Below are 25,774 nucleotides of genomic sequence, written 5' to 3' on the forward strand. Positions count from 1 at the left end.
TTTAGGTGTTTTGCTCAGACAATTAAGTTGCAGTATTTTTTTTTTTTTTAATAACTTGTTTATCAAGTTTTGTACAGTTGGATTGCACCGTGTAACATTTTTTTTTTTTTTTTTGGTTCCTGGGTAGTAAGTGTTATTTCCTAATTGCTTATGCCTCAAAAGTATAGAAAATGGCTATTATTCCCCACAAACTTTGTTTTTGTGACCAGGACAGTGATAGTTTGAAATTTACCTATTTTCCAGAATCTTCCAGATAGATTCAGTGCTGAGTAAACTTGGAATAACTTCTAGAACTTTCTAGTAATATAAATAGTAGTATAAATACAGGGGCCATAAGCCCACCAGTTCAGTTTAGTTCCAGCTGCCTAAGTGGAATAAATATCTGCATTTTTCTGAGATGGCATCAAGAGGCTGCAATGGTGGCATTCCTGATAGGTCTCCAAGGCGGTTTTACCAAGTTTCCCTGCTATCTTTGCCTTTGGGACAGCAGGGACACCAAGGCGCACTACCACAGGCGGGACTGGCCACAGCGGACAGAGTTCTCTGTGGGGAGGAACAGCGTCAAGTGGGAGCCACTGGTGGACCCCCGGAAGGTGCTGATGCCACCACTGCACATGAAACAATTTGTCAAAGCTCTAGATAAGGAGTCGGCAGCCTTCAAGTACCTTCAAGACTTCTTCCCTAAGCTAAGAGGCAAAGGTCAAAGCCGGTGTCTTCGTCGGACCACAGATAAAGAAGATCCTGGAGTGCAATGAATTCCCCAAGAAGCTCACTAGTAAAGAGAAAGCGGCTTGGAACAGCTTTGTCGCAGTGGTTCGGGGCTTCCTGGGCAATCACAAGGCCGAAAACTACGTGGAGCTGGTTGAGACTCTGGTGAAGAACTACGGCACAATGGGTTGTAGGATGTCCCTCAAAGTCCATATCCTTGATGCTCATCTTGATAAATTCAAGGAGAACATGGGAGCGTACTCGGAGGAGCAAGGCGAGCGCTTCCACCAGGATATACTGGACTTTGAACGCCGCTACCAAGGACAGTATAACGAGAACATGATGGGAGACTACATTTGGGGGCTGATTCGTGAAAGTGATTTACACTATAATTGTAAATCCTGAAAAACTACTCACTTCTAAATCTTTTGTAGTCATTTTTGTATTACTTTAGTATAAATACATGTTTATTTGGATTCATATGTTGTTTTTTTCTGACTTTATGTGAACGAAAAGACCGTTTTCTCATTGGAAATAGGTACATTTCAAAATATCACTGTCCTGGTCACAAAAGCAAAGTTTGTGGGGAATAATACCCATTTTCTATACTTTTGAGGCATAAGCAATTAGGAAATAACACTTACTACCCAGGAACAAAAATTGTGTTATATAGTGTTATACAGTGTTATAGATCAGGGTTCTCCACTGGCCTTTTCAGCCAGACGCCAGCAAAGTGGCTGTCACTGCCCAGCTGAAAAAACCTGATCCGCCTGTCTTGCAAATGCTACTGTGCCTTTAACAATAAGGATTGATTGTGCTTATAGCAGACTAGATGACTTGCATGTTGCTGGGTGAAAAAAATGTCTTGGAACCACATGACAGCTGTGTTATATCTTGACACAACATTTAGCCAATCACAGAATTGAAGGTTTTCTGTGTTAAGCACTTCGAGAAGCTAAAATGTTAGGAGGGGTCTAGGTCGGCCAGGGTGTCCTTAGCTCACCGCGCCCCAGTGACCCCTGTAGTCTGGCCGGGCGCCTGTGGGCTTGCCTGTTAGCTGCCCGGGAGCTGCGTTGTCCTCCTACGCTGTAGCTCCTGGATGGCTGCATGGTGAATCCGCAGTGTGTAAAGAAGCGGTCGGTTGACGGCACACTCTTCGGAGGACAGCGTGTGTTTGTCTTCGCCGCTCCCGAGTCAGCGCAGGGGTGGTAGCGGTGAGCCGAGCCTATAAACAATAACTGGCCATTTTCAAATTGGGAGAAAATAAAAAATAATTGGCAACAATTTGCAAAATTTAAATAAATAAATAAATAAATAAATAAATAGCTCCCGGCTATAATGTTCTGCCGCCCGGCTGTACAGAATTCCTGGGGCGAACCCTGTAGATTGCTATACATATTGCAAAGTTATAGTGTAAATTGGATCTTCAAACAAAAGTTTACAAACAAACAATGTTATTGTTCTGGTTTCTAAAATCTTTAAAAGGACATCACCTTTAAATCCCATTGCTTACCAAATTAAAATAATAACTTGATTGAAAACCCAGGTGTGATTTTAGATACTTCAGATGAGCACTGTGTAAAGAACATCCCTAAAGCAGCAAAGTTAGAGAAAGCAAAATGTCACATCCTGATTGAACACTGTTGGAACAAAAGATGTTAAAGGGTAGCAGTGAGAGAAACAATTGTCTGTGCTTAAATGTTCTGCCAAAAAAAGTATAGTACAATACAGGTAAAACAAAAGTCATTCATATCAAGTTTCTTATAACAGGGAAATAATTCTTACAGCTAGATTATTTCATTTTTCAGACGTTATTTTCATTTTGAAATGTATGAAAGCCATTTATCCTCTGTAAGCACAATGCACAAATGTATTTATTTGCAGTGAGAAAGTGTGTCAGCTTCATAGTCCAGGCCAAGCTCAAAAATAACATTTTTGTGCCCCTTTTGAGAATAAAATACAACTAACTAGCTTCAAAGATAGAATCGATAAGAGATACAGAAACAGCTTTTCAAATGTCACTGTTTAGTAACAAATTAACACTTTATGGTATCCACACAGTGCTGAAGATGAGAATCTTCAAAGACACTCATTGAGTGCAGTGAGAGAGATTCAATCACATCCACAGATAAGGACCTGTGTCCTTTATTATTACTCAACCATTTGAAACTACCATAGAGAAGTACATGAAAGCAAAATACCTGCTGTTAACTGAAGACACGGCTGAGCTCAGCTGTTACAGAGTTATACTATATTTAGGCCCCGAGTCAGCATCGATCCTAAGGCGGGCAATGGATGGAATTTGTCCAGACAAAATCACTCCAAAGACTGCAACGGACATTAAGCCAAACAATGGTGACATTGGATATTATCTCTTGACCAATGCAGGCACTGACATGGTGTCTAAAGTCCATAATAAGAATGAAAATAATAGCTTTGACAATGGACAATCCCACAATAGACACTGGATAAGTTCTGTCTTTTGACATTTCTTTTTTCACCCAAAGACAGCACTGAATATTTAGCCTACCAAAGCTAATGTTGGTCGAAGCTTACTATCCAGTCTCAGCATTTGACAGTTCCCTGTGGATTTCAGGCATCTTGCAATGCTGACAGTAGCCTACTGCCTTAGTCTAATGCTGATATTGGTGGAGGGATTGTCCCAAGTCAGTCTCTGTTTACAAATTGACTGCACTTACAAAATGAATATCCCCGTTAACCAACCAATCTAAATTAATAAAATGAGTTATTAAAAGATTGAAAGACTGAGCATTGTTTATTAATTTGTATCCAAAATTGCTTAACTGTTGACTGCAGTAATTAAAAAATATGAAATGTTATTACTGTCATTTACAAGATTTAGCCCAGAATACACAAATGTGGCACTAGGTGAATAGTCACAGAATGGCTGGCTAAAACAGTGACAGGTAACACCAACAGTGCAAAAATATACTGGTGCACTAAAAAAAAAAAAAAAAAAAAAAAAACACACACATTTTTATTTCCTCCTATTATTTTTGGCCCAGTATGTGTCATACTTGTGTGTGTAATATGAAGCAATTCATCACATGCTTGGAACTATTTAAAAATAAATCCAGGATACATTGTAAACTCTTCCATAACACATTGTGGTTTAGAGTTTAAGTAAAATTATTATAACATTTCAAAGCCAACTACAAGCTGGCTAGCAGTTTATTTAATTCCTACATCAGTGATGGGCAAATATAAAGTGTTTCAATTGGCCAACTTTAAAGGCACACTGTTATTTGAAACCGTTCATAAAGACATTTTTATAGCAGTCTACCCAAGTTATTTTTTGTGCATGGACAAATAAAGATAGTTTTATATTCATACACTGCAAGACTTACTTTTGTTTTATAAAAAAACTAAAAACAAAACACATCAATTATTATTTAGTCATTCTGACCCAATTTTTTCTGAAAGGAGTAAAACAATGGGCTTGATTTTCCACTGTGGGCAAATTGCCCATGTAATACGTTTACTATGGAGGGGGCAATATAGCCTGTGTTATCAATCTAGCAAAAACATCTCAAAACAATATTTTAATTGCCCACAACTACTGTAAATTGTTTCACAGTTTAGATGGAATGTCATTCTCAGGGCTCAAGAAATGTAAGCATCTACAGAACAAATTTCTTGGATTTTCGCTTTGTCCAGGTGCTAATATCTTAATAGATGTATTTAACACCGCTTAATGGCTGGTAAGATGTAGGACTGAATATTAAGATGGGCTGGTTAACGGAATACAGTATGCCCTTGAAAGTCGGTTTCACACAAACATAGTGAAAGGAAATATCTGCAGAATTGTGATCAAGCACTACACATTATTTATTTTTTTAATATAAAAAACGCAGTCAGAACTGAAGTCATACTGTATCATGAAGAGAAATCCTGCAACTCCTACCAGAGGAAGGCTGTATTTTAGTTTAGAATTGTGCAGTTATTGACCATTCAGACAAAAAAAAAAAAAAAACAAAGCGGCCTGCTGGGAAATTATTTTAACAGTATTTAAGAGAAAATTGATAGGAACAAGATTTTTCTTTTCTGTTGGGTTTCTTAATATGAATATAAACTATTTAATTTATCAAAACAGAACATTTATTGCAATCTCCGTTCTGCTGAAGATTGCAATACATTTTAGTCTCGCCTTAGATTGCTGCTATCAGAGTATCTAGCTGGCTCTCCTTTTTATATATAATTGTGTCAAACAAAGTTAATTTAAGAAGTTCAGTTGGGTTCTGAAACAACTAGGACAGTCTGAGAAATTCAAGACAGCAAAACATTCTCATTTCATTAGGCTTGTCGTGGTAAAATATTTTCAAATAAATACATGTATTCACTAGAAGGTTTCTAGCTTCAAGCACTATTTTAATAACATTTATGTTGTGATACTTTTTGTCCGTACTTCTGGTTAGATTGTTATCTGCTTTATAACAACTTAGGCAAAACAAAATCCAGGACAGCAGGAACTAGGTCAGATTAAATGGCAACAAAAAATAGCTCTGCCTTTTCTATTACAATAGATTCATTTTTTAACTAGGAAAGTCCCACTGAGATTAAAATCACTTTTTTCAAGGGAGACCTCGTCAAAAAGGTGATATATAATAAAATATGTATTAAAAAAAAAAAACAACACAATATACAAAATGAACAAACCAATACAAACAAGTTAACCAAATTACAAAAACAATGTAATAATGAGATCCCAGATAATAAATAAAGAGGGATGTTAAAAGGGTTCTCAGTGCAGTATATTGACTCGCTATTCAAAATGACAAGATAGGACAGGGAAACTGCTCAGACCACACCATGCTGGCAATCAAGGTAACAGTAGCTGATCAAGCTTCATTACTTCTTAGCTGAATGGCCAACCTCATGAGGAGCAACACAGGACCCAAATCCTGACTTCAGCAACAGGTGGTGGACACACAACCTTCTTTTAATATACATTGTAGCATGCTGTTTAAAACATGTTGCTCATCTCTGTAAATAATGTTCTGCACTGGGTCATAATCGACAAAATTTCAATTCAGAATTCACAGGGGACTTGTACATAAAAGTAAGCAATCATTTTTTTTCTGTGCTGCTGGTTCTCTTCATGCCTCATTTTATATATACAATGAAGAGACAATGAGAATACACACCCAAGTTTTAAAATACATCTCAAGTCCCTCCTGCTGATAAATCAGCTACAATTAGCACATTCAATTATCTATTTGAATATATCATATTTTCTAAATCAGCTAATCCAGACTGACAATTATAGTTCAAGCATTACAGTAAAACCACACCCATACTGATTATTCCAAAAATGAATCCTAAAAATAGATGTTTTTTAAAAGTCAATCTGTGTGCTACTACAATAAAGAAAGAAACAGGTGATCATGAATCCCCTGGCAACTATGTATAAAAATAACACATTACGAAGTGTCAATAACACAATAAAGTAGGTCACCACCGAAAGCCCCTTTCACACTGGTATGCTCTACACGGGTCAGAACCTACGTGTAGAACCCAGGGTTGCCCTGGGTGACAGATGCAAGTACTCAATGTGCGTATCTATGGCTCGGAACATTAGGTTATTATCATAACCCCGGGTCCCTGAAATAGGAATATTAGCCATTACAAAACGGGTGTTTCCCTTTAAGACACCCGAACTGAAAACTCTATACCAAAGACTCTCACTAGAGTTGGGTGGCGCTGCTGAGGATCCGCCCCACAACCATAAAACAGCAGCGACCCCTACAATCATCATCAATTTCTTCAAGATTACGACCATGAAAGCAGCGACCCCAAAGTTAATGGTTAATATTCCTATTTAAGGGTACCAGGGTTATGAAAATAACATTCCCTTTCAAGTAGGGCATATTAACCATTACACAATGGGCGAGTATACCCAAGCTGTCGCAAGGACATGGCATACAACCCAATTTACAAGTTGGTAACTGCTTGTGTGACAGTAATGTTCCAACATAACATTAAGATGGACTCGACTCTAATGCGACATGAGGGTGGACTGGGAAGCCACCCTCAGTACTCTTGTGCCAAAACCAGGATTCTGCTGGTGCATGACATTCAGCCGATAGAACCTGGCAAACGCATGGGAGGAAGCCCACACCGCTGCACTGCATATGTCCTGAAACTTTCACGCAGGAGTGGCTGTTTATTTTGTTGGCTTACTAATGGCTGTCATGCATTTTGTCTCACTCAACTAGGGTCAAAGCGTGTTAACCCACATCCTGAGGTGGGTTGCTGCGACCCAGATCAACCTGGATACGATCCAGGTACGTGGTTTCACACTTCACAGGAATACGACCTGGGTAACAGTGCCAGTGTGAAACGGGGCTTATGACTACAGTATGTAGAATAGCATCTCTTGCTAAAAACCTATGCATAAAGTTAAAATAAGAAAAGTGGTTCTTGTTTATACTCTGGGTTTGAAGATACAGTAGCTTTGAATAGCTTCCAATCAGGAATCAGTAAAAGTAGGTCACCATGACTTTAGCCTAATCAGCCAAGGGCCACAGCTCATACATTGAGATCGACCAACTCCATTGTTTAATCAAGATATATCTATAAATGTGTGACGCACAATACTGGAAAGAAAAAGAAGCTATTTTGACTTGGTTTGACTTTCATGGACAGTTTGAAAAGCATGGAGTCATCAGTAACACAACAAATCATGCCCATCATCCTATATTTTTCCACCTAAGCAACATATATTTTCAATAACCTCACAACCGCACATTAGGAGACACTCAAGATTTATACTGTTTTTATTTTTTTACACATATCCCCAGTTCTAAAGAACCATTTATGCAACTGTGACAAACTTTGTTGGGACATTCTTTAGCACAGATTACTGGGAGTATTAGAATCTGTGCATAATACTGTATTGAGGAACCTGACCATTTGCACTGTACATTTTTACATGGTGGGTTTAGGTCATGGTCATTTTTTCAAGATGCCGATAGCTGGAACATTGTATTTACTGCAGTAGTAGCAGGTGATGTATATGTTTCCGTTTATCTTGGTATATGACAGCTGTATCACGGCTTGACGTGTGGTTTTCCCCCAGTGTAGCGTAATTTCCTCTCTGCGTTGTTGCACTGAAGGCAGGCAATTAACCAAACCAAGATGTAAGAGTATGACTTCTAATTATATTTCTTAGAAAGAGGGCTACAGTACCAGCTAGCTGTCTCATTAAAGAGACATATTGTATACCATTGAGCTAGTGTTTCTACTTGCCCAGATGCAATTTTATCTGGCCCAATTATATATAATCTTACATACACATATACATATACAGGTCCACTCCACTTATAACAGACTCCAAAGGACAATTGATATCAGTACTTCATAAATGAAGTGTGTTGTAAAAATTCTAAATGCTGTATGTAACTGTGAACATAAGTATCTTAAATATTTACTCTCAGTAGACATGTCATAAATACTAAAAAAATGTTTTCCCTGTCAAATACAGGTAAATATCAACACTACAAGAAAGCTTAACTGCCAAAGAATGGGAGTTTATTATTTTTTACAAAACACGCCCATGTGGGCCGTACAACGTAATAAGTAGTACCATTTTACGAAAATGTATATTTCCACTAAACGTAATTAATTGTACATGTTATACGTTTAACTGTAAAACAGCTGTGCCAACAAAAACATAGAAGAATAAAAGTAAACCGCAACTGTTTTCCTGCCTGACATCACAAATGCCACCATGACTGTCATTTACTGTCCCAGATGTACCTTGTGTGCAAAATATCTAAGTAACAGGAAAACTGTACGCATTAAACAGTACTGTGAGTGTATTAAACGGTACAGTGTACATTAAACTGTACATATTAAACAGTACTGTGTATTAAACTGTACGTATTAAACTGTACTGTGTGTATTAAACTATGTATTAAACAGTACTGTGTATTAAACTGTACTGTGTGTATTAAACTATGTATTAAACAGTTCTGTGTATTAAACTGTACTGTGTGTATTAAACTGTATGTATTAAACGGTACTGTGTATTAAACTGTACATATTAAACAATACTGTACGTATTAAACTGCATGTATTAAACTGTACATATTAAACTGTACTGTGTGTATTAAACCATGTATTTAACAGTTCTGTGTATTAAACTGTACTGTGTGTATTAAACTGTATGTATTAAACAGTACTGTGTATTAAACTGTACTGTGTGTATTAAACTATGTATTAAACAGTACTGTGTGTATTAAACACTACTGTGTGCATTAGACTGTACGTATTAAACTGTACACTGTTTGTTATAAATCAGCAAACAGTAAAATGCTTCTCCCTTAATTGCAATCCATCAACTCGTTTCAAAGTTACCGAATGCCCAAAAACAAACACTGGACATGAAGAATGACAAAAACAGAATGTTTGTTGGTTTAAGCATGTATAGATTGTGTAGTGATGATAATACAGTGTGTTAAAGATCAAACACTCATTTCAAAAAGAGTATAATTGGCTGTCATCCAGACATCTGATTGAAATAGCTGAAAGCAAGCCTGGGGTGATATGATATGTGCTTTAAATAGCTAACATAAATCCTTCATATTGACAACGAGGCACACACACACACACACACACACACACCTATGACGAAGAAATCACCAGGTCAATCTTCAGGAATGCTCAGTGATTTACAAATGTCCTACCACACCTACTTCATAATAGCTGCACTTCAGGGAACTTTAATATGTACACCTTGTTTCAATCTACTTTGAAGCAGCTTAATTATTCTAGGCCATATCTCACACTGTACATAATATAATATACATTCTAACATTAAGCTGTTCTTAAGTGTAAATAACTCAAGAATTACATCATTTAAAACACTATTAACCCAAATTAAAGAATTGATAAAAAGCTTTTAGATCAATTTTCTAATGCAGCATTAGCAACCCTTATTATTATGCCAAGGGAGTATGTCTATAATAGGGTATTTTAAGGTATAAGGGGCAGTTTATGCTTTCAAAAACCTCTTTTTTTCTAAAAAAGCAAAACAAAAAGATATTCAGAACAAAAATGGGTAGAGTTACTAATGCTAATAAGAGGTAAGGAAATGTAGTGTTGTTTTAAAGCCTTGGTAGACTGACATTACAAGTTCACTTTTTCAATGAACACAGGGTTTGCCCCAAGTGGTTTTCTACTCTTACCTAGTTTTGGGAACACTATGAGGTATTCTGCATTGCACTGTGGGCAGGCCACTCTGGCAGTACTGTTGCCTCTCTGTTTCTCATCAACCCAGCGTTGCAGACAGGCCTGGTGAACCCATTTTGTGGATCCTCTGCACCTACATGGCCTCACCCACTCAGCTGTGCGGTCATCTTCATCTGTTGCAAAGCACACCCAACAACTCCTGAAGGAGAAAAGTAGACATAGATTAAAAGCAAGCCCTGCTGAAGGCAAAACATGTAGAAAACAAGGAATGATGGGAATCAAGTACAAGGACAACAGAAGTGGCAATGGCATTCCACTAGTTATTTTATTTATAGAAACCTGCCTTATTGCATAGAAACTGTTACTTGTTTGAAAGGAGGGCCAAACAAGTACTGAGGCTGTTCCTAATAAAGTGTCCAGGCTCTACATGAGTACCTAAAGTTTTAACTCTATAAACTCAGCCCAATTTGTTTCCATGCACTGAGCTTTACGTGAATATTACAGTAAAAGCCACCTTGTTGAGGTCTTTCACTTTCCAATGACATATTCAGTGTTTGAAAGCGGTACTCCTAGCCAGAGGTACGATCGTTTTAAGTCAAGCCTCTCATCATGTGACAAGAGTTCACAGTTTAGAGTTCGTTTTAAGTCGATTGCGCCGTCATTTTTAGCAGCTAAACGAAAAGGGGCGGTATCGTTGGAAAGCTTTTCCACAAAATTAGAAAAAAAAAAAAAGTCATAATTGCGTGTGTGGAGTTAGTTTTCATGTTTGTTTTAGCAGAACAAACTGCAAGGCTCCTGTGCCTCCTCGCCTCCCCACAAGCATCAGAGGCCCGACTGGGCCGGTTATATTTAAACTAGTATAATATAGACAGTGCATATGGCTTCAGTTTCATGAATCCAGGAAAATTGGCCAGTGTGACAAAAAGCTGAAAATTAATTTCCAAACCATTTTTTAAAAACATAACTACAAACACATCCTAACTTTCCCGCCACACGTCATATTTGTTGTACAGTCAGACTCTGAGACTGCGTACCAAAGTGCTGTGTTGGTGGTACTCATTCCCGCGACATTGCAAATCTTTTACAAAACTAAGCAACCAATAAGCCAAAAGCACTGAAATCAATAAATCATAAAGAAATTATGGAAAAAAAATGAAGACGAACATTTAGAGTGGAGGCTTCATCATGGTCCATTATGACAGTGAAAAAAAAAAAAAGTAACGTTTTGCCTTGCTTGGCGTCATTTTCCGAGACTTGCAGATAAAACAGCAGCTTTGTTTGTTGTGAATTCAACATTTCGTTTACATCAGCAATCAAACTGTCTAACTTTCTGATTTGGGACCCGATGTGTTCAGGTCAAAAATGCCATTCACAAATCTTTCCAGGACTCGTTGGTATCACTTGGCAAGATTGGGAAAGGCTACACAAGCAACAATGCTCCGAGTTATTATTTTGTATTATGAATATTGTCTTAATAGTGTTTATTATTAGGATTAGGGATGGAAATTTTGAATAGTTTCCTATTTGAATACACAGGGAGTGACATTTCTGTGTATTTGATTACCCGAACTCTGGTCCATTACTAATTACAACTAGCCATCAAGTACTGACATCAGAAGAATCCAAGTTACTTTGTTTATTCAATAACTTGAACTTGACCAGGTCCGATATTACAATTTTGCCTTTCCTGTCCGACATCAAAAAGACTTCAAGCACATGTCTCTAGATATATTTTTCCTCCAGAAAAAGCCGAGAAAACCTTTCAATGGCTGAGTGAGACCGATAGGTGCCGAGAAAAGTCGAAAAAAAAAATCTGAGCAATACACATAGCCCCTGCACCACAGAGATAACACAGACAAAACAAAGAAGATAGCTGCTTCCACATCCAGTGCTCAAAGAATATAACGGACATTTGCACAGCTTTTTGAGATATTATAGTAATAAAATAATGACTGGGATCGTATTACTGAGTTCAGTGATAAAATGAGTGATCAGGAGAGATTTGCACGACTTTGAAGAGGTATGTGAAAAATACAGCGAACAAAGTGTGGGGCTTGGCTGGAGATGCAGTACCGAGTGTCCTTTTGCTATGCAGTGCCTTTTAAACCGGTTTTAACAGCGCGTGTAAAATAAACAGTGCATGTGAAAATAAATCGGACCTGACGCGCCTAACAAGCGCTGAATAAATGGACTGCTAAGGGTTAATGGTCCGTGCAAATGTTAACGTTACTCCATCCATTCACAGAAAGTCAACAGTAGATCTTTTAGATTGAACTGCAGTCCAGAGTTAAAAAAATGAACTCCTTTCCAACTCCAAGTATCTTGCCTTTTCTTATTAGTCACTGTGTTGTTCTGCTTAACTTCTTTTAACACTTGCTATATACATTATTTTATTTCAGTTCACACATTCAAAGTTTGCCGGTGCCATGCTCCCAGAAGCTGTTTCACGACTTGCTAGCAACAGCTGCAGAAACTGCTGTGTAAGTCATTAAAGCGGAACTCAGGCAGGGATCTTAACATTAGCTAAAAACAAGGCAATAAAATTGGCAAAATTTTCAAACAAAATATGATTACTGTAGAATGTTGCTATTACAAGCAGTGCATAATTAATTAGGGTCCTTATGTTTAATATGCAAATAACAACTGGTTTAAGACTGACATAACATGTGTTAAGCATCAGCATTAAAAAAATAGAATAGGCGTGCTTGCTTCTACTAGTAGCTAATGTATAAGGTTTTTTGTGTACTCAAACGTATTATGGTATTCGAACATTTTTTACTTTTATTTTAGTGTAATCGTGTATTTGACTACAATGACCCATCCCTAATTAAGACTATTATAATTTGGTTTTAGCATTGCTGTGACCATATGGTAACAGCTTGGTTGCGGGTCTGCTTGTGAAAAAATTTGTATAATTTGTACACATACAATTTCAAATCTTGAATAAAGTATTTTTATTTTCTGACAAGAACACAAATGTGTGCATGTTTAATGGCTGAAGTAACATATATTGAAAGGCTCTGTTTAGACACTTTCTTTTGTGATGTGGGTTCTCTTTGGTTCCATACCCAGTTAGAAAAATACTGAAAATAAAAACCACCATGAAAAAATATATAAATATATTGGGCCAGATAAAATTGCATCTGGGCCAGTAAAAACACTAGCTCAATGGCCCAAGGGGCCAGTTAAAAATCTAAATGTAGAGCCCTGGAATGGGTATAATGCTGTTAATAATCGTATTGGGAGAGTATTTTAACTTATTTTGACACTTCCTCCAAATAATCAATTTTCAGTTTGTTTATATGAATTAACACTTGTGTGTCGAGGTGTCACTAAGGCAAATCAAGCTGGTTACATATAAAAGCCACAAAAAATAAACTGCACAGACACCGGCACTCTGCAAAAAATAACAGCTTTTTTTTTTTTTTTTTTTTTTTAAACAAATTCTCATTTCTATCACACATAGTATGCCTGATCCTGTTGCAACTTACATAACATTTAATTTGTGGCCTTTCATTTGATATACGATACATGCATGCAGCACAAACTTTCCAGTAGTTGCACATACATAAATAAAAACAGTGAAAAACAGGTGGAAACAGGACAGAGTTCAAGCAAGACACAGCTTCTAATAAGATGAACTGAGATCTAGACGCATGCAAACAATTCAACTCATCCAAAGCATCCAAGTTAAATATACAGCAACATTTTTAGAAACTGTAAGGCATGGCACCTGAACTTACCCAAAACAAATGCTAACTACTGTCATCTTTTCACGTCTTGGGTTACTAATGGAAATACTGGTAAAGCCTGAAGGCTGGTACAACCACATTATCTACTGCAGCTTTATTAGAAATAATTGTCAGTACAGCCATCAAAACACATTTTCCTTTTCAATAGAACACTGTGTGGCAATACAACTGTCAACCTTCCTTTCATACTAATATTTTGTAGAGTTTCCAAAGTATTAAAATGTATACATTTTAAACTATATATAAAACCAGTACTGTATGCAGTTGTAAATACTGTAAGTTTAAAACGAAGATATGCAAGAACACTTTGCATACTTTTTTGTATTTTAGCTAGCTGTTCTGTACAAAAATAACAAGCCTGTTTAAAGTTTATACAGGGCACATCTGACAATTACTGTACAAACAAAGGACTATTTTGTAACCTCACTTCATTTTTACAGTGCAAATATACAGTAGATAGTACTTTACAAAACAAAAAGGTACTGTAAAGAGACTAACACTGCTTAAAAACAATAATTTCCATTTTACAGTTTATTAAGACTGAACAGTATTTCTGATTTTGGCTATGCAGCGAGTGTCAGTTTAATTGTCAACTACAGATTTCCTGATGCTGACTCCTGTAAAAGAAGGGCATGTATTGAGCCCACCAGAATGAATACCACTCAAGCAAAACAAGTCCTTAACATCAAAACCAGGTTGGAGAGTTGCAACTAAATACCCTTATCAGCACACAACACTCAGTATGAGACGGCAGATTATATAAAGTACATCATTTATATCCAATTGTAGCTCGCGCTTTTTAAAAGAGCATGAAATCCCGTAACCATGTATAATGAAGACTAGTAAGTTAAGTAGGGCCCTATGAAATCCGTTTTATTATTTTGAATTTTCGAATTTATTTTTTCCTGATTTTGGATTTGTCGGTTTTAAAAATCCATAATTTGTTAGTTAGTTTGTGTTTACAACCACAAGCCTTTGATACATTGATAATGGTGAAGTTAGAAATGCAAGCAAAAATGACAAAAAAAAAACACTTTTCTAAATGGTTTTAATCAAAGTGCCTTTAGAAAAAAGGGTACAGATTCGCACAATGAAATAGAATCAAACTTTTCAGTAGTTTTTATGTTCAACACAAGCTGAACTATAACATTTCAAAATAAATTTAATGTTTTCATTAATTAATGACAATGTACATAAAAGGCTAAATATTTTTTATTTATTTCTACTTTAATAAAAAGGCACTTAGTAAGATCTCTGAGAACTTAAAAAAAATACAGCAACTAGACACTACATTCTGTAGTAGTCATTACAGTACTGTCTGCTCAGAATAATTTATTGGTAGTCCGTTCCCCCTCCCCCAAGTGATAACGGTAGCTAGCAAGTGAAGTGGCATGAGAGGCAGCGCTTTTTTACACTTAAAATTACGGTCGTGTATGGTGGCGTTCCCATGACATGTGTTTCTTGAAGCCTGTTGCCATACAAATACCGTGCTATTTCAATGTAATTTTTAAAATATATACTGTACATATATATATTGTGTTTGTTTAAACTGATTTTGTGGTAAATGTCCTCGGATGCCGAATTCCGTTTTTTTCACTGAATTCCGCGATTCCGTCTGTGTTCTCCACAACACGGACTTCATAGGGCCCTAGTTAAGGTTATATATATATATATATATATATATATATATATATATATAAAAAAAAAAAAAGACTGAATGCTTTTAAATCACAGATAATTTTCACATGCACCCAGAATTATATGTACTGTCAGAGGAACAATGTCAGGTCACAGAATGTTTGGTCCTTTACATGTATCCTGAACCATACCCGAATACAATAGAGGTAGGCTATCGCATTTTGAGTTGTAGGCTAATCCAAGGCTGCCTGTTAAAATCCTTGTATAGGTGAAAACTGTTAAAACTGAATATTAGCATTTTGCACAATAACAGGAGGTCACATTTTCTTGTATCAAATAAACAAAATTAATATTGGCCGCGAAATCAAGGAGAAAGTAAGCCATCACCTGACCTGGCATTCGGCAGCCTGCTCAGCTAAAATGCATGCCACAGCAAACAACTTTTTCCGGTGTGTGAAACTTATTTGTCTGCAGTGCAGACAATTTCAGAGCGATTTAACACAAAGGGTTAGTTCAGTTTAATCAATTCGGTTACTGGGATCCCTCTACAGATTCCATTGCCTCAGTGTTACCATACCATGGCAGATCACAGTGCACACTACTGGAATTTCAAGCAGGTAACTAACCCTCTCTGCTATACCCTCTGAATTTAAATATGGGTCCCCAGTGTTGTGGTTGAAAGGGCCCTCTGCTTTTACACAACTATACTGTAGTACAGACTCTTTCATTAAACTGACTGCAAGGTGAGGACCTCACTGTCATTTAGCTGTCACAGGAGAACCAAAATTGATTTTTCTCTCATTCAGTAATAGAGAGGTCTGTTTGGCTGAAAGCTCAGTATTGTTCAGGAACTGTGTTTAAAGCATATAAAGATTTTATGAATTCTGTGTTGTCTGTGGAAGATTAAAGATGCTTGTGGCTGCATTACTGATACTCCAAGGACATGGTAACATTGTAATGTAATCTTCAGAAACACTTAGAGAAAGGAGCTTCAAAATCTTTACCAGGAAAGTCCAAACAAAAACAGCCTCATAAAAGGCTTGTTTCTTTTATGTATAACAATAATTTTCCGCTCTGCTTCTATGGCCTAATTGACGTAACTGTTGAAAGTAAATCTTTGAGATTACAGTCTGGCATTAGCATCTGACTACAGTACCTATTCTTTTAAGGGGGGGAGGAGGTGGGAACCAAATTTGAAACAGGATTAATCAGATACTATTTATGGGGGGAGAGACAAACTACAAAAATGAACTAGAAGTTGCAAGCAACTTTATGGCTTCCAAAGAGTTATTGTGAAATGTATGCATTTTGATTGGTTGCCATCCACTGATTGTCATTCATTCACTTTTTATTTTATTTTTTTTTACAAACTTGACATTAATAGGAACAACACTATGTAAGCTATACAGTCAGACAAGCTCAGTACCAGTTGGACATTTTGGCAAGCTGTAGCATTGCAGCACAAGTGTCAGCAACAGATCAGCTTTATGGAGCAGTTTCAAAATACTGTATTAGTTCATTATCTCACAATGCTTTATAACTTTAAACACCATAGTAATAATGACCCTATCTACACACTGTAAGGAGTTATAAGCTAATTTTACTTTAACCTTAAGGACAGAACAAAAGTCACGATTAAGGTCATTGTTTAATAGAGCATATATGGGTTCCTAGTAACCATAACCCTATGTGCACTGTAAGGAGTTATAAGCTAGTTTTACATTTGACCTTAGAGAGGTCAAAGGCAAGGTGATTTTTGTATAGAGTATTGAAAAAATCAATTGTATTGACAAAGGGATGATGCTTGTCAACTTTGGAGTTAATCAAATAAACATTTTTCAACTTAGGAACGAAACGTCTGGCCACCATCTTGTTTTACGAAAGAACACCATTTTGCCATATTTGCCAAGACTACAATATTCTACCATAAATTAATTATACAATACATGCCAAAATTTGATTTGCTCGTGGCCTCCACGTTTATTGATGCAGCAACTTTACTTAACAAACTTCATAGGTCAAATGTCAATGTTAAGGTAATTTTTAGATACAGCCCATATGGTTTCCTACATGTGTTCCATAGTCACCACTGCCTTATCTGCACTCTCTAAGCAGTTATAAGTAGGGATGCACCGAGTCCAGGATTCGGTTTCGGCCTGAATACTTACTTTTTGAGCAGGGTTCGGATTCGGCCGAATACTTAGGATTCACCAAATCCAAATCCTATATCCACCCAGACGCAAATCCATTTTAATACATCTCTCCAATGTGTGCAGTTCTTATTTAAATAAGACACGAATCTGGTATGAACGTAACTTTTGTATTTAATAACAGAACACGTTTGATGAACTGTTGCAGCTCTCAACTCCCCAATTACTGGTGGTGCAAGCACTAAACACGTCACGCAGCTGCTGACTGCAAACAGCACTCTTCACAAAGTTATGCAGCAAACGTGTAATATATAGTAACGGCAAACTGTTGTGGACTTTTGTGCTTTGTTGCTTTTTTCTGTCAACGTGTTTTTAAAAAAAAAAGTGAACAGTGAAAAAATATATATATATATATATATATATATATATATATATATATATATATATATATATATATATATATATATATATTTGTAACTTTAGAAATGTCAGATGTGCAAGACGTTGTTGAACAATATGCTTTAGTAAATTACATTTTACGTTATTGTAACGTGCCAATACAAGTTGAACCATTTGGGAACTTCTGTGTTTCATTCAATTTTTTTTTTTTTTGGTTTTTACTATTTCGTAGCCTATTTGATGTGTGTTACACACACAGTTCACTCAAATCAACGTGCGTTTTATTTTGCAAGGAGATTCAGGTCACACATCACCGTAATTTTTCCTCATAGCTCTCAGGTCAGATGACACAGGTTGAACCGTCATTAAAGAAAATAGTGGGTTATGGCAAAGATGCAGCTCTCCTGTCTTGTAAAGGTAAAGTAAACGGTTCTGTATTTTGACGCTTCTGTTGTGGGGGGTGGAGGGGCTAGCGGTAAACTGTGTAAGTTTCAAACGGAAATCTTATTCAGGGATATATTTCCTGTGGTTAATTTGATGAGGTGCCGGAGTGCAAGAAATGACAACAATACAGTCCCAAAGAACCGCACATTCAAAATCATAACACGTTTATATAAGAGCATTGCACGTACTAGTTTATATGTTTACATTCTCCTATTCTACATCATATACAAAGTAGTAGTGCATGCAGAAAAAAAAAATAAAAAATTAAAAAGGCAACCGCAAGACAAGTTATACTTTTTTTTTTTTTTTTTTTTTTTTTTTTTTTTTTAAAGGCCGCAAACATGTTTTGCTAGGGTTTTGCATTTAAATGGTTTAAAAAAACAAACAAATTAAAAGGCTTTCATAGGACTTGGTTTGACCGACGGTCTACACTCAGCGACTTGTATGCAACAGAAGCCGCTCGTAGATTACAAAAACGAATAATTAAACGTAGGCTAGGTAGTTATTTTAGTATGTTTTATTTCTCTATTAATTAAATTATATTCATTGAAAATGGCAAGACAGAACCAGATCGTTATTTAATTATTTTATTGTCTTGGTTTAATATAATATAGCAAGCTAATGTTCCGACTGAAGTAGGATGCAATATTTTCTTCATTAAAGTTGTTGTTTTGTTTTGTACTACTCATGTAATCAAACCAAGCACTGTAAGAAGTTGCTTGTATCGTTCATGACGTTTTTCAAAATCAAGTAAGCTTATTTGTGTATAAAAAACGACAATGGAGTTGCAGCCAGTGTCATTTTACTTAAAAGGCACTCAAGCTGAAATCGTAATGTAATTTAAAAGAAGGCTACAAACGTGGCATTGGACTGTAGTTATTAGATGCCAGTCTGATTTTCATTCAACAGTTTCCTTCAGTTTTCTTGACAGTTTTTGTAGATTCTGTATTTGGTTCGGTATTCGGCCAAATCTTTTGAGATGGATTCGGAATTCAGCCGAATCCCAAAAAACGTGGATTCGGTGCATCCCTAGTTATAAGCCAGTTTTGCATTTCAACTTAAGGAGAAGTCAAAAGGTCAGAGGGAAGGTTATTTTTGGATAGCATTATATGGTTTCCAATGTGTTCCACAGTCACTAGGACCACTCTGCCTCTTAAGAATTATATGACAGTTTTGCATTTGACCTTAAGGAGAGGTAAAAGGTCACTGTCAAGAACCTTTTTGGAACAATATATGGGTTACTATCCTTTCCATTGTAACATGACCCTATCTGCACTCTCTAAGGAGCAATGAGCTGGTTTTGCATTTGATCTTAAGGAGAGGTCAAAAGTCATGATCAAGGCAATTTTGAATAAGGCATATGTGTTCCTATCTGTGTTTCACTGTAACCAAGACTATCTGCACAAGGTAATGAGTTATAAGCTAGTTTTACATTGACAAAAGAGAGGCCAAAGGTCACATGAAAGGCAATTTTTGGACAGAGCGCATATGGTTCTCTAAATATATACATTTGACCTTAACGAGAGGTAAAACGTCAAATCAAGGTAATTTTTTTTAATAGAGCATACATTAATTCCCATAGGTTTCCACTGCTCTTTGAAGATTCATGAGTCTACAACACTAGACACCAAACTACAAACTACAAACACCTTTGACAAATACTGCAATATACGCAAATATGTACAAATTGACCATAGCTGAAATCTGATTGGTTCATGGCAGCCATGTTTTTTTTTTTATTTTTATTTAGGGACTTGCTTTGAACGAACTTGATAGTCAACCTTGCCAAGGCTATGTATGCAGTTTTGCTTCAAATCAGCATAACGGTTTCAGATCCCTGGAAGTGGCATCAAAAAGAAACTTGAAGCTAGCTCCTATAAAAGCACTATACAAAAAACGCAGGAAGTCCAATCAAGATCTAGCATCTTGGGTAAGAGGATTTAAAATAGATTTAAAAAAAAAATATATGGATTAGATCTAGTTTTCAGTATTATAGGGGTGCCATGTTGATGTAATCCCAGCTGAAAATGAACTGTTATTTACTGTTCCAATAAGCACCTCAAGACACTGCTACATTCTGTAAACTCCCTTTAAATGGTTGAGATATGCTGTCTGTATTATATGGAAAAATTATTGCTCACCCCCACCCAAGCTTACATACTATTTCATGTTCCTATTTATTACAGTAGGAAAAAAACAACTTAATTCTAATATTCAGTACCACAACAGAATTATTTTTGTATAAATTCTACCACAGCATTCTACTTTGATGTATTGCAGACCGTTTCAGTCAACTGTTAAACAAAACAGCGCTTTGTTTATAATCAAAATAGCAAACTGGTTCTCAACAGAAAAAAAGAGCAAAACTGGTAGAAAAAAAAGGATTCCTATTTTTTTTTTTTTTTTTACTTTGGAAATCTGGTAACCCTAGTTTTGAATGCAAATGAGAGACTGTGCACTCAAAAAGAAGAGTCAACACATAAGCTTACAGCTACTGAAAGTTTGGCATTGCTCATCTCCACTGTCCTTTGTTTTCTCGAGGGGGGGGGGGGGGGGTAAAATTGTACCTGTCACATTCCGTTGAACTAGTTATTCTTAGAACCAACAAAAAAACGATCTAATAATGCTTCATCAGTTTTCTAGGGCAGCTTCCATCAAATCACAAGGGTAGAGATACATCAGTCCCTGCTATGATCGCTGCAGCTGAGCAGGAATCAATCATTCAGCCTCCTCACTGCTGCAGCAAGACAATCAGATATCTCCAATAACCCCTTTATATATCAGTATACAGAGCCTTTATAATTTCGGAATGTCAGAAGAACAATGATACATATAAGAATAGGCAATTATTCTGTGGAAGATGGCATCATAAAAAAATATTTGCATTTTATATGCATTGCATTATTTAAAAAAATAACTATTAAGAAACCTAAACGCTAATAAAAAGTAGCCTACTTCATTAAATTGCAACCCATTTACATCTAGTTATCTGAAGTGACCATCTAAAAGGAAGACAAATGCTTGGTATGACATTTCAATGAGCATTACATTGTCTGCTGATGTTGCTGCTGTACATATATTGTGCAGGGTTGCAAGCTGTGCTCATATAGGAAATAGCAGCTTTAATAATCTTATACAAACATTTCAATGACAAGAGTTTGCCAAATGACTTATGTAAGTGACAAAACGCTTGTTTGTCTAATTTAATTCATTTTAGTACAAATAGTAATGTAGTACTAAATTTCAAAGAACAAAACACAGTTTTAAAATAGATAACGTGCACACCTAATCAAAGCAAATCTATCTATCAAGTTTTACTATGCATTGGCTTACATTTTCTCCATCATTCTACAATAATGAGCTGAATGATGAAGACAGAATGGAACCACCTCCCTTAATGGAAAATGTGGAAAATAAAATTAATAATAATAATAATACAGTGCTCCCCCTTTATAACGCTGTAGTCAGGAGCCATAGTTAGTGTAATGGCATTATATGGCAAATGGGAGCCATGACCGTACCGCCTTATAACCTGTTCCGCAGTATAAAGGGCTGCCTTAGAAAGGGTGAGCTCTGTAATATTATTATTATTATTATTAGGTATATGCAGGCATTTCAGCCACTCAAAATAATTTTGCTGTACAGTAAATGTAGGAGATTACTGTATGTGGCACGTGAAATGTTTTGTGACAGATTACTGAGATCCTTACCCATTACTAAACACCATACGGTATACAGCAGTGCGTGAAAATCCATTTTAACCTGCCCCTTCAGTGTAAAGCTTCATGCGCTACTGTTTTTCTATTCGAACAATGCTGACCGAACAGTATCAAGCACTGCAGTAAAATTTAAAACAAGTCAAGATGTACATTTGGAAACATTTTCAGCGAAAAGTTTACCAAAGAGTAACACAGAGAGATGGACTGAAAAACTTTGGATGTGCCATGGGTGCCGTTTCTGAATTAACAGAATTCCTAATTCAGACTTTCTACCACAATAGCTGCTCTTGGTAAGTATTCACTTGTGAAGCCCACAGCGCAGGCCGAGACAATGCATTCATAGAAAATTATACGATGATGGTTTCTTAATAAAGTCACTACTAGCAGTTCTTATAACCACATGGACCCGTTCCTGGAACTTCATACAAATTACAGTTGTTTCTGTTAACACAAAAGGATGCAAAAAGGCTATGAACATAAATCACATGATATGCAATGTATAATTAAAACCTGAGCCCCGCATTATGAATAATGAATCAGAAATCTGTGGTGTTCTGTCATCAGTCTTATCCCTTTCTACTGACAGCAACATGGAGGGACACAGCTAGCTAAAACCCTTTCAGTCCAATGACCCCCCTCAGTTCTTACCAGATTTTCCATTTTCTTGCTCTGAATAAAACATGGCCTTGCAAAGAACACTGAACCAGGTTGGTACTCAGATACCCAGCTCAAATAAGAAACGCCCACTTGGTGAAACAAAGCCTCATTTCTGATGGAAACCCAAACCTTCCTCCCTGATGACTCAACAAAACAAGAATCAATATCCCTAATGTGTTTCACGCTGCTTTCGTTCTCTCTGCACTTTCAAAAGTAGGATGAAATAATCACAGTCATGTTTGCATCCTCCTAATCTACAGCTGCAGTATTCCTAAAGCACATTCGATCTTGCACTAAAATATACTTACTCAGTGTCTGTTTACCACCGTCGTCCATAGTTTAGCATTGTGTGCATGCTACTTATAGCAGTTAGTCTTTTTAAAGGTCATAACAAAAGTAGGTTGATTTGGCTATCAATCCTTTAACCCCCATCCACATTTTTGTATAAGCTCTGGAGCACATTCACAACCTGTGGTCCATGGAGGAAATACCATAAACATATGCAAAGTACATTTAACAACTCCCATACACCAAACCGTTACTCTGCTACACTACACAGAATATAATTAGGTCTTCTAATTTTCGGTTTTAACCGATAAAACACCCCCGATACAAAAAAAAAATGAAATCAGTGGATAGCCAATAAATACTGGAAAACTGTGGAAATGGTTAATCTATTCACATTGACTTTACCCATTTTCCATTTAAAAATAAAACATACTACAAAAATAATAATACATACATTTCCCAGTGCTGCTGGGCAATGTCCCACCTTCCTGACTTGTATCTATCATTGATTCCTTCTGAATATTTTAAACCCGCCCTAACTACTGAGTGACAGCAAATTTCTACATTTCTATTGGAGACTTTGCTTGCGACATTTAAAATGAGATTACAATCAAGGTGGAGACTTGTTAGTGGGATTTATAGCTGTATTACAGTTAAGATACAGAGGACTTAAAACAGAATTGTGACAAAATGTACAAAAATGCCTACACACAAAAACCCCAGAAGAATGTTCCCGTGACCATAGGGATTTCATTGTGGAAGACAGCAAAGAAAAGAAGGTACAACTTAAGTGTGCAATTACTGTCGATTTACTAAATGCTCATGCATTTTGGAAAGTAAGCAAAAACACCAATTTCACACAGTATATCAAAAACGAAAGCCCTGAAAAAGATCGATTTACATAACTCAAATAGCTAAAAATAAGCACAGAAAAACCACAAAATTAATAAAACCCAAAAAACAGAAGTTTTAAATATAATATTCAGTAGCACCTTTAGGCAACAGATACTGCAAAAGCCTTATCGCCTGGTTAGTGGCATGTCTCACTGCCTCATCACCAAAAAAAAAATTCAGTTCTGGAATTTTGTACACAAAACTTCATGGTTGGAGTTCTATTTGTTTGCTGCCTACAGTACCTCACCTCTTGTAAGTAAATAAAAATTACTTTTACATGTTGAACTGAACTTGAGATTTGATTGCAGAGTCATTTGTTTGTTGTTGCTCTTGTGATTACTGTATCGGCACTAATGCACCAAGAATCATTCCAACTCCGCATGAACAGTTAACATATCTATTGTGTTTTTTAAATGTGTTAAATATAGAATACAATAAGACACAGTGGAAACAGTCTACCTGATTTTTAATAACATAATGAGGCTGGAAATAGTTTTAACAATTTTGGATATATGGCGATGGAAAAGTCGATTCACAAGAGCTCCCATCAAATGTACAACAAGATCAAATAAAAATGTTTTACAACCAATTAAATAAGACAAAACATTTTAAGTGTTGATAAACACAGAAACTCAATGCTGGAATTGTGTTGGTTTTAAACATGTTGCAAAACAAAGTCATTTGGATGTACTTAACTTGTGACATACTGGAGTATAAAGTTTCAGATAAATTATTTGAGTACCGTAGTTTCAAAGGCCATTTAAATTAGGTTATTTCAGGCTCTTTTGGTTGCAGACGATTGGCTAATACATGGGTGAAAGTGGCCAATGATCATTTTGACAAACTCCTGGGGCAAAACTAATCTTTTGGCTGGGGCTCTGGGGGCCACATAAGCCAAGCCACATAAACAAACAGTTTAATAACCTTACGATTTCAGGTGCATGCCTTTAAAGTAAGATTAAACTATTGGACTATAGCAAATGTTCGTGTACGCTGTGTTTTATTGTGGGTTTTTATTTATTTAGTTATTTATTTTTAACAGACTTATGGCATCTTTCTTTTTTTTTCTTTTTTACATTTGAAACTGTTTGCAGGCAAAACCATAACAAAATATAGAATACTGTGTTTACACAGAGCAAAAAAAAGTAGAGTGGCAAAACATATTGTTTGTCTCCCCTGGGCTAGGTGCCTATGGTCTGAATCAGGTTACAGTTCAAAACGGGAGAAAAATACTCAAAAATCAAGTATCTGCAAAAACGCAGTTTTTTCCACAATAAATAGACCCCGCCCCCCCATGTACAATGTTGGGCTTCATTTAATCTACATTAAACATAGGAATGGACCTGTGAGAGGCCATTGTGACAGAATTCCGTTTACAGACGGAGCACGTTCACCGATGCTAATAATATCAAGTTATTTATTTAATTCTTATTTATTTTATAGCACTTTTTCTACAGCAGTATCTCCAAGCATTGTACAGTACATTGCAGGAAAATCAAACCACAATATATTCATAATAACATCTACCACAATCATACCATTTAAATAACATTGTGGTTAAAGTCCAGGGCTTGTAACCAGAAGGTCACTGGTTCAAATCCCACCTATGCCACTTACTCACTGTGTGACCCTGACCAAGTCACTTAACCTCCTTGTGCTCAATCCTGTGGATGAGATGTTAAATCAATGTCCTATAGTAAATGACTCTGCATATAATGCACAGTTCACAGTTTACCTCTGTAAAGCACTTTGTGATGGTGGTCCACTATCAAAGGCACTATATAAAAATTAAGATTTTTATATAGTGTGTGTATATATATACAAACACACACACACGTAAATATACGTACATACACACATCATCATAATACTAATATCATATACAAGTTACATTAAAACCCACCAAGACAAG

General features: G+C 36.3%; 1 protein-coding gene across 1 annotated transcript in view; it reads right to left on the reverse strand.

Moving 5' to 3' along the window:
* The window catches only part of LOC121325234 (E3 ubiquitin-protein ligase MARCHF5-like), a 60,940-nt gene that overhangs the window by 15,919 nt on the left and 19,247 nt on the right, over positions 1–25,774 (reverse strand). The window contains exon 2 of the mRNA XM_041267624.1: positions 9,918–10,120. Coding sequence (XP_041123558.1) covers positions 9,918–10,120 — 203 coding nt within the window. The remainder of the gene's footprint in view (positions 1–9,917; positions 10,121–25,774) is intronic.

This window comes from Polyodon spathula, chromosome 13 (assembly GCF_017654505.1).
Source record: "Polyodon spathula isolate WHYD16114869_AA chromosome 13, ASM1765450v1, whole genome shotgun sequence".
Classification (NCBI taxonomy): Eukaryota; Metazoa; Chordata; class Actinopteri; order Acipenseriformes; family Polyodontidae; genus Polyodon; species Polyodon spathula.